The 10,972-nt window shown below is 32.6% G+C and overlaps 1 protein-coding gene across 2 annotated transcripts; it reads left to right on the top strand.

Annotated features, from left to right (window-relative positions):
- Positions 1–1,653: 1,653 nt before the first annotated feature.
- On the top strand, positions 1,654–10,310 carry LOC127091636 (uncharacterized). 2 transcript variants are annotated; one of them, XM_051030322.1, is made up of 16 exons: positions 1,654–1,844; positions 2,646–3,031; positions 3,126–3,351; positions 3,430–3,678; positions 3,788–3,903; positions 4,381–4,479; positions 4,578–4,665; positions 5,290–5,519; positions 6,056–6,228; positions 6,458–6,657; positions 7,678–8,010; positions 8,114–8,215; positions 8,379–8,676; positions 9,007–9,155; positions 9,231–9,515; positions 9,597–10,310. In XM_051030322.1, the coding sequence occupies exons 2-16, from the start codon at positions 2,733–2,735 to the stop codon at positions 9,801–9,803; spliced, it is 3,054 nt and encodes a 1,017-aa protein (XP_050886279.1). In that variant the 5' UTR covers positions 1,654–1,844; positions 2,646–2,732; the 3' UTR covers positions 9,804–10,310. The 2 variants fall into 2 exon arrangements, with proteins under 2 accessions (XP_050886279.1, XP_050886280.1); XM_051030323.1 differs by having other exon boundaries at positions 1,663–1,849.
- The last annotated feature ends 662 nt before the right edge of the window (positions 10,311–10,972 follow it).

Consider the following 10,972-nt stretch of genomic DNA (forward strand, 5'->3'; position numbering starts at 1 on the left):
TTAAAAATATTATGAAGTTTTTATATTAATTTTTACACAAAAATTCAAATAAAACTTCATAATATTTATTATAAATACAATTGAAATATTAATACATGTTAATATATAATATAAAACACAAAATATATGATGAAACAATTGAACAATGGCTCATTAAATATAAAATAATATATTAATATATAATATTTTTAAAAATTAAAGAATAGAGATAAAATTTAATAAAATGAAAAAAAAAATATATTTTTTATATTAATACAAAATAATTGTTGGCTGCAGGCGCCAAAATATGTTACTCCTATTTTATAATATATTCAAAATACATTATTAATATATAATGTATTTTGTGTTTTATTAATAAAATTATTTTGTGTTTTATTTTAATACAATTTAAAAAATACAATTGTACAATGGCTCATTAAATATATGATGAAATAAATTGGTATGAAGGGTCTGTGGTGCAATGATAATATCTTTCATTATTGTCCAAAGATTGGGTGTTCAATTCTTGTTTGTTGTAATAATAAATTTTATTTTCAAAAGAAACACACATGGCTAGACTCCTCTTATTTTTTGGGGTGCGCCAACTCCCCCGGTGCATCCTCCCCCAAACATGGTTATTTTGGAATTTTTTTCCCCCGGCGCATCCTCCCCAAACATGATTATTTTGGAATTTTTTTTGAAAAGCTGGTTATTTTCGTATTTTTTTTGAAAAACATGGTTATTTTAAAAAAAAATCGAAGAAGCATGTGCAAATAAATATGTTGTCAGCTACTACTTGAACTATAAGATGGTGGATGGAAAGTCTGTGGAAGCTCAAAGCCAGGAAATTCAAAAAATTGCTCATGAAATTATATCTGAATGCGTTTGGATCGAGTTTTGAATTCAATTATTTATCTTCATTTAAATTTCAGATTAGAGAATGAATATTTAATTGAAATTTGAGTTTAGATATGTGAAAGGTAAACTTCTTCTCTGTCCCACCCTTTTGCCATGCCTAATTTTGAATACTAAAAGGTACAATTTTTTTTTTGTATATAAGGTAAAATCAACAATTCAACTCCTAATCCCATGAGAGACAAAATCCACCGTTAGATGGAAAACTATTATCATATAAATTATTTATATAAAATTTAACATCAATAAAAAATGATTTAATATATCAACGAGATGCATAAAAATTAACGTCTTACAAATTTGTTTTGACCATTCTCTATAACATATTAAATAATTTTCTATTGATATTAAGATTTATAGAGATGATCTATATAATAATACATTTTAATCCAACAATAAATTTTATTATGCGGATATACAATAAATAATTATCGAAAATACCATGTTCCTAAGTTTGATACTTTTGTGTCATTTGATCTTGATATATATACATAAATTTCCTTCATCGAAAAATGACGTGACATCATAAATATCACCAACTTATTTATTTTTGAATTAATATTTTTCAACTATTAACAACATTGAATTTGTGTTACTATTTTCAATTAATTCTACCAATTTAAATGAAAAACCATATTTTTTATATAAAAAAATTATGGCCAATCAACTAAAGTCATACTAGTACCGTCCAATTATTATTTTTAAAAATAAAAAATAAAAATAAAAAAGAAAAAGAAAAAGAAACTGGATTTTGAGAATTGAGAAAAGAGAAAAGAATATGCCATTGTTATTATGTTATGTTCCTCACAGATATTCTCAGATTCCAACGCAAAAATACTCTTCTGAAAAAACATTCACTTCATAACTTTTCTCTTTCAAACAATTTCATTATCGCACCCTTTTCTTTTTCTCTTCTCTTTCGATACAATCTAACACAACGCAACAACAACGTAAGGTTTCCTTTTTCTTTTAACATTTCCAACATCTTCTTTTCGTTCATTCTTGTTCTTGTTTTTTTTTTCTTTCTATACATATACGGTTTCTTTTGCTTCATGTTTTTTTTTTAGTTTCAAAGATTTTGTTTTTTCAATTTCTTGTTGCTTTTTTGCCTAGCTTCAACATTGTAAGGTGATAATTATATAAGAGGAATTAGATTTAGGGCTTTTGTTGTGTTTCCCTAATTTTATTGATTTTAAACTTCTGTTAACTGCTATATAATTCGACCTTAATTTGTTGTTTTTTTATTAACTTAGTTATATTTATTTTTCAACTTTGTTCTTTTCATCATGATCATTATTTTGCCTCTGTTGTGTTGTTGTACTATGATGACGTTGACATCTTTTAATGATGACCATAAACTTGATGTGGAAATGTCTAGATATAGAAGTTTAGTGGAATTCAATAATTACGAAATTCAATCATTGGCTAATCTTCTTGGAGGAGGATTTGATTATGTATAGAATGTGAAAAGGACAATTTGCGGTTGAATTTCTGTTGAACTGACAAAGGATTCTGAAAAAAGCGTGTCTGTGTCGGTGTCGGACACCGACACCGACTGATTACGTTTAATTTATTCTTTTTTTCAAAATTATTATCGGTGTCATCGTGTAAGTGTCGGTATTGTGTTCGGGGTGTCTGTGATTTATAGTTTGAATAGTTACTGTTATAGTTATTGTTACCTGACTAAATTTCAAATTTCTGCTACCTTTTGTCAGAAATATTGAGATTATTATTATTTTCATCTTCTGCAGGATTCTTCTGTCGCTGTTCTATATGGTATTCTGGAATTACTAAAGTAGGATTCATTGCAAGAGTTTTGATTCTTTGAAAGATTGGAAATGGGCTCTGATAAGCACCCTGCAGGTCTTCTTGATACTCTCAAAATGGAGAGGGTCAGAACTATATTTACCCACACTTATCCTTACCCTCATGAGCATTCACGCCATGCTGTAATTGCTGTTGCAGTGGGTTGCCTTTTTTTCATCTCATCTGACAATATACATACTCTAGTAGAAAAATTAGACAACAATGTTAAATGGTGGTCTATGTATGGCTGCTTGTTTGGGTTCTTTTATTTCTTTTCATCGCCATTTGTAGGCAAGACTATCAAGCCGAGTTATTCAAATTTCAGTCGATGGTAAGTTTATTGAACAAATGTGTATATATGTTACTATGAAAGTTTATGAAAATGATTCTACAGGATTAGAAATGATATGGCATCCACTTTGCAGGTACATAGCCTGGATTTTAGTGGCTGCAGTGTACCATCTTCCTAGTTTTCAGTCAATGGGGGTGGATATGAGGATGAATCTATCTTTGTTTTTGACAATATATATCTCATCCATTGTGTTTCTTATTGTTTTCCACATTCTTTTTTATGGCCTCTGGTATATTGGCTTGGTTTCGCGTGTGGCTGGAAAGAGACCAGAGATCTTGGCCATTCTTCAAAATTGTGCTGTAAGTTTGGAAGATTCTTTTTTTTTTTGTTAGAAGACTCAATATCATTCTGATGCCTTTTCTTTATATATATAATAGGTACTTAGTGTAGCATGCTGTGTATTTTATAGTCATTGTGGAAACCGTGCCATGTTAAGAGAAAAAACGCTTGAGCACCAAAAAAGTTCGACCTGGTTTCCTTTCTGGAAGAAAGAAGAGAGAAACACATGGCTTGCGAAGTTTCTTCGGATGAATGAGTTGAAGGACCAGGTTTGCTCATCTTGGTTTGCTCCTGTTGGATCTGCAAGTGATTATCCTCTTTTGTCAAAGTGGGTTATTTATGGAGAGGTACTTAATATAAGCTTATAATTTATACAATCTTGTGTATTAAATAGTGTATCTTTGTCTGTTGTGGTCCTTTACATGTTGTGATGCAAGAATTCTTTTAATGTTTTAGATAGCCTGCAATGGTTCATGTCCTGGTTCGTCAGATGAGATTTCCCCCATCTACTCACTTTGGGCTACGTTTATTGGGCTTTACATTGCAAACTATGTGGTTGAAAGGTCAACAGGGTGAGTAATTCTTTTAAGTTGATTTTTTATGTGCTTAACATTGCTATATTTTTGCATGTTAGTATGATTTTTTGTATTGTAAAATCCTTCTGATATTAAATTTTGGTAGAAGTTAGTCATTCACGTGAAAATATGCCAGTTTTTGTTCTTGGTTTGGCAGACTGCTGTTGAACATATATGAAATTTCGCACCTGCATTTCTTGGGATGTTTTTAACCTGAGCATCTGTTCTTGTTATATTGTCTAGCCATCCCAATGAAATGTGTATTAGTTATAATTGTTTTTGTTTTTGCCAAACTGTTTTTCTGGCCATAGTTCCCCACAAAAAGCAATGCACGACAGTGCCACGAGCCATAGGAACAATAGTACACTGTGAGGGGAAATGATTACTATGGGAAATCACATTTTCATAATACATTAATATAATAATTATATCAATATTTTTTTCTCATTATCTTAATGTCTTAAAAATCAACAGTTGGGCTCTCACTCATCCGCTCTCTGTTAAAGAATTTGAGAAGGTGAAGAAGAAGCAGATGAAGCCTGACTTTTTGGACATGGTTCCTTGGTACTCTGGGTATGTGTAATTTTTTTTCTTCATATTACTTACTTTGTTATATTTTGAGGTGTTGGAGATGATCATGATTGTATGGTTACACTTGATAAATTATGCAGAACATCTGCTGATTTATTCAAAACTGTTTTTGATCTTCTAGTATCAGTGACGGTGTTCGTTGGCCGTTTTGACATGCGAATGATGCAGGTAATTTTTTATATTTCCTTGCAATAGTTCATAATATTTTGTCAATATGCCATTTAACTTATAGCCTGAATTGCTTAGATTACCGTATTACATTCTATGTACTATTAAATTGCATACAGTGTGACATGACAGTAAGTGCTTGCTTACCTTCTAGGGGTTTATAGTTACTCCAAATGTGGTGTAGGATAATGTTGAAAGGATTTTTTTCCCTGTATTGTTGCCATTGGTCTTGTATCTGGTATTTTCTTCTTTAAGAATAACACAAGTTGCAAGAAATGTGGATGTGAAAGCATATGAATCATACAAGAATTTGTCACATACAACAAATTTTTGTGCTTTTAAAATTCAGTTTACCATGTGATTTCTAGTCGTCAAATTTTTATTAAAATATTTTCTTGAAATTTTTATATTTATACCGAGCATGCCAAAATCAAACTATATGTTAACTGTAGGTGTAGTTAAGCTTAGTATAAAATCTTTGACGAGTCTTACATGACAATTTTTTGAAATTTATTTTTGTAGTTCAGTAAAAAGTATTCTTCTGATATTAAGAAGCTTGCTTTGTTGCAAGAATGTCACATTACTTGTATGCGATGGTATATTAATTCTTATTTTCATTTCCAGGCAGCAATGAGTAGGGCTGAAGATGGAAAGCAGCATCGCGACCTTTTATATGACCATTTTAGTGAGAAGGATGATTTTTGGTTTGACTTTATGGCTGATACCGGTGATGGTGGGAACTCATCTTATGCCGTTGCACGGCTACTTGCAAAGCCTTCCATTCGTACACTGAAAGATGATGCTCAGGTTACCCTACCACGTGGTGACCTACTAATTATCGGGGGTGACCTTGCGTACGTTGCCTATTTATTGTGGCTATTATATATATTTTTGGATCTATTATTATATGTTAATTGAAAGATTCTCTTGAGTGATTAGTTAACCATTTAATGCATGTGGTTCTTGATACTGAGTTTTGAATAGCTAGGTCTAAAATCAAATCATAAATAACAAAATTCTGAGTTTTCTGTCCTTAGTTTTGTACATTTTTATAAAGGGATATGGAAGCCCTATTAGAAAGTAGATCAGGTGGAGAGGTAAAGGAAACATGTGCTAGTCAATAATTATGTATATGTTTAAGAAAAAAGTATTATTTTCATGGAGTAGTTGCATTTTCTAGAGTTTGGGAAACATGTTCTAGTAAAAATTGATTTGCAGGACTTGTTTGTAATTTGTTAGCATGATAGGAGACACCCAAACTGCTTTTATAATCGACCAATAAGATCTTTGTAGTGCCATTTGAAGATTAACTCCTTTTCTTTCTATTATTTGTTTTTAGAGTTCTGTTGCTATTTTTGTTTTATTCGAGGGCTTGTTTGTACTGTTGTAGGTATCCTAATCCATCAGCATTTACATATGAAAGACGTCTCTTTGTTCCCTTTGAGTATGCACTCCAACCTCCTCCTTCCTATAAAGCTGAGCAGATAGCCGTGAATAAGCCCTTTGGTGATCAGCTGAGACAGTATGATGGACCTCAGTGCTTCGTTATTCCGGGAAACCATGGTTAGTTTTAGCTTGGATTGAGCCTCACCAAACTATGTTACTTTTCAAGGAGTTTATTAAATTTTCACAGTTTTCCTTGTTTGTATCTATTTAGTTGCTTCATTTATTTTTCATTAATTGTTATGTTTGTTTTGGTTATTTTACCTGATCTCATTTTAAAAACATCTAAAAAATTGTTTCTATGCGTAACGGAAATATGTATTCATCGTTATTATTGTTTGCTTCACAGACTGGTTTGATGGACTTCAGACTTTTATGAGGTATATCTGTCATAGGAGTTGGTTAGGTGGATGGCTCATGCCTCAGAAAAAGAGTTACTTTGCTTTGCAACTCCCTAAGCGGTGGTGGATTTTTGGCCTTGATCTTGCTCTTCATGGTGATATTGATGTGTACCAATTCAAATTCTTTACCGAGCTGATAATGGAAAAGGTAAAATAATGTCTGTTTTTTCTCTCTTTATATTTACATGATGTATAATTTAATGTCTGCTTCTTCAAGTCTCTAGTGTCTAATGTGATTTTACTTAACTTGTACATATTTTAAAACTTTTTTTATATTTAGTCATTCTTTTGCTGTTGCCATTGGTTTAATATGAAACAAAAAATTGATGTATTGCTATATCCTGGTATTCGCACCGAAATTATGAGGAAATTTATTGAGCAATATTCTAATTACCATAAACTCTGAAGATTGAATGCTATTTGTCCCTCAGCCTAAGCCTCCTTGACCCACCCCAGCAATGCGGTGTCTGTCTATGAGCCAAAAAAATATACCACAATATGATTAATTTTGTGGAGGCTACTTCTTTCCTATTATTGTATTCCCCCAAACATTGGATCATACTCTTTGTTCCACAATTTAAATCATTCGGGGAAAAATCTTATTTTATTTGTCGTTTTATGAAATCAATAGTGTTAGGACTGACAATGTTGTATGGAAGGAGTATTGGGTGGTAAAGAACCAACGCGAAAGTAAAATAAGTGTAACAGGGATGAGGGTGTTGTGTTGGATGTGTGGTATGACTAGATGAGTTGTTAAGGTGAGAAATGACAACATTAGAGGGAATGTTGGGGTAACACCCATAATATAAAAGATGGTGGAAAATAGGCTTAGGTGGTTTGGGCATGGTGGAAAAGATTGTGGATTTTGTAGTAAAGAGAGTAGATCTGATGAATGGGGTAGTCAAACAAAGTTAGAGGTAGAGGAAGACCTAGAAAAACTAAATGAGAAACTATTAGTAAAGACCTCAAGATTTACGAGTTGGATAGAAACATGGTTTTTGATAGAACATTATGACGAAATTTGATCCATATGGCCGACCCTACTTAGTGAGATAAGACTTTGTTGTAATGTTCCAATTCTTGTAATTTCTCTTTCTCTATCTTGCCTCATTTTTTAACATGTACACTGATTGAGCATACCTGTCTTCATGACCCATTTTCATCTTAGGTTCAAGAGAATGACTCTGTGATCATTATAACTCACGAGCCTAATTGGCTAACTGACTGGTATTGGAGCGATGTTACTGGGAAGAATATTTCACATCTGATTTGTGATTATTTGAAAGGAAGATGTAAGCTTCGGATGGCTGGGGACTTGCATCACTACATGCGTCATTCACATGTAAAGTCAGATGGACCTGTCCACGTCCACCATCTTCTTGTAAATGGTTGCGGTGGAGCTTTTTTACATCCTACCCATGTTTTCAGTAAATTTAGTAAATTTGATGGAGTTTCCTATGAATGCAAAGCTGCATATCCTTCCTTTGAAGATTCAAGCAGGGTATGTAGAATGTAAACAGTTTCTTAACTGTAAGCACTAAATGTTTGGTTTTTATACATGTTGCTACTTACGGGATTATAACATTATTTTTAATTTAACGCAGATTGCATTAGGAAATATCCTTAAATTTCGGAAGAAGAACTGGCAATTTGATTTTATCGGCGGTATCATATATTTTATCCTAGTATTTTCAATGTTTCCGCAAGTGAGTTCCTCCATTTCTTTGGTATTATTGAGTTTTATTTTTTTAGTTGTATGTTCTCGATGCTAATTTAGCCAGTGGTTTCCTTTTGGGTCAAAGTAAGTACAGATAAGCGGGGTTTCCTTTGTCACTAATACCCAACTGTCTTCTTTTTCTTAATTTGTAGTGTGAGCTGAATCACATTCTCCAAGATGATACATTTTCAAGTCAATTAAGCAGTTTCCTTGGTACTGTGTGGAACGGATTTATATATATCCTACAAAACTCTTGTGTGTCATTTGTGGGAGCTTTAGTATTACTAATTTCAGCATATTCTTTTGTTCCGCCAAAGTTGTCACGGAAGAAACGAGCAATGATTGGAGTTCTTCATGTCTCTGCTCATCTTGCTGCTGCTCTGATTCTTATGTTACTTCTTGAAATAGGCATTGAAATATGCATCCGGCATAAGTTACTGGCAAATTCAGGTTTTATTTTCGTTCCTGTTGAGTGACTTGTATAACTGTATTGCTACAAATTTGTGTAATCTGTGTACAGCCTAAATTGATAAATTATATATTTTTTTGGCACTTCATATTGAAGGCGTGTCTGGTGTCTGACACCAACAAACGTGGTTACATTCAGTTAGTCTCTATTCTCAAATTACTACAAGTGTCGGTGTCATGTTCAGTGTCACTGCTTGCTAATCTATGGTGATTCTGTAGTTAGTAGTTTGATACTTTGTAAAGTAGTGTCGTATGTTATCATGTAACAAATATAGATCATCAATGATGATTTTGTGTGTTTGTATGATCCAGGTTATCACTCGTTATATCAGTGGTATCAATCAGTGGAAAGTGAACATTTTCCGGATCCAACTGGCCTCAGAGCTCGTATTGAACAATGGACATTTGGTTTTTATCCAGCATGTATCAAGTATTTAATGTCCGCTTTTGATGTGCCAGAGGTATGAATTTTTTTTGGACTTTTACAGTTCTGATTGTTCTTAAAATGGATAGTATCATGAAGATTATTTTCTCAGGTCATGGCTGTCTCTCGGAACAATATTTGCAAAAATGGGTTAGAGTCTATTTCTCGAGGGGGTGCCGTAATCTATTATGCTTCCGTCTTCCTTTACTTTTGGGTTTTCTCTACTCCGGTCGTTTCATTAGTGTTTGGAAGCTACTTATATATTTGCATTAACTGGCTCCACTTACACTTTGATGAAGCCTTCTCGTCTCTCAGAATAGCTAATTACAAATCATTCACACGATTTCACATCAATTCTGATGGTGATCTTGAAGTTTATACTCTCGCAGTTGATAAGGTATAACTTTGATTGTGAGCGCAACCAAATTTGATAGTTGATGCAAGTTTATTGAACAGTTATTTTTCTTTCCATTTGCAGGTTCCTAAGGAGTGGAAGCTTGATTCTGATTGGGATGGAGAGACAAAAAATCCACAAATTTCGAGCCATTTGAGAAGCTTTCCGAGCAAATGGAGGGCAGCCGTTTCCCACCAGGATCCAGTACATACAGTCAAAATTGTTGATCATTTCACTATTGAACGTACGGAATGCGGTGATACTGATTCTAAAGGGCAAGTAGATCAATGATTTATTGATTTACTTGTCCCATTTGTAACATTATTTAGGAAGAGATTTGAAGAAATGAAAAGTAGAACAACACTTTTCACATCTCTGTTACTCTCTACTATCTTTTTGCAAAGTGAGATGCTGACCAATCTCTTAGCACGAGACCTTAAGGATTTAGGAATGGGTAAGTATGAGCCTTCACTCTTCCTTTCTCTAATTATTAGTAAAATATATATTCATTATAGATTGTAATTTTGTAAAAAAAATCTTGTAACACTTAGTAGTATAATTACACATGCTAGAAGTTAGTAGTATAATTACACATGCTTCAAAGCTTCAAATCGATAGAGGTTATGCTGTTTGAAACTAGATTTGATTGTATTTTTAGTTTACTTGTTAGGCTTAATGCTTTAGTCTCTTGATTTGCTCAAGGGATTGTATTCTTCAGCAAAGAAAATGTTGATGTAATACTTGTATGTATTTAAGTGATTATTTTTTTCTCAATATATTCTATATCTTTTGTTATTATTTCTTCTTTCAATTGTTCAAATTTCTATTATATATATAATAAATGAAGGATAATATTTTAAAGTCATGTATAAATTTCTATTTTCTTAATTTGCGTGGATTTCTCTTCTTTTGTGTATAGAAAATATCTTTCTATTGGAACTTATATTAACGTGACTATTCAAAAGTGTTTCAAACCATCCACTCCCAGATCTTTGCAATGTTTGATGCAAAAATACTGTACAGGACTGCAACCACATTCTTCCCTGGCCAATTCATCAATTCAATAACCATAGTGAACTATACTTCAAAATACTACCTTTTAAAAATGGAACATATTAAAAGTTTGATAACTCCTCATATCACAAGTCGGTCATGGAACAATTGGTTAGATGAAGGAAGTAAGAGTAAGTCTTTCTGGTATGATACGGGAATCTCCGATGCAATGCTGTGGGGTGTATTTGCAAAGCTAATAATCCTAACACCGAAGTCAATGAGGTAACAGTAGAGTAACTTGCAAGAGTGAGAATGATAATACATGTTATGGCGTGTCTATGGCGTGTCGCAAAGTTTATATATGATATACATTTGAAATCATTTATGCTTGATATGACAGAGTTTATATATGATAAACAGAGCCTATGGCGTGTCGCAAAGTTTATATATGATATACAGTTGAAATC

The sequence above is a fragment of the Lathyrus oleraceus genome, chromosome 6 (genome assembly GCF_024323335.1).
Source record: "Lathyrus oleraceus cultivar Zhongwan6 chromosome 6, CAAS_Psat_ZW6_1.0, whole genome shotgun sequence".
Taxonomy (NCBI): Eukaryota; Viridiplantae; Streptophyta; class Magnoliopsida; order Fabales; family Fabaceae; genus Lathyrus; species Lathyrus oleraceus.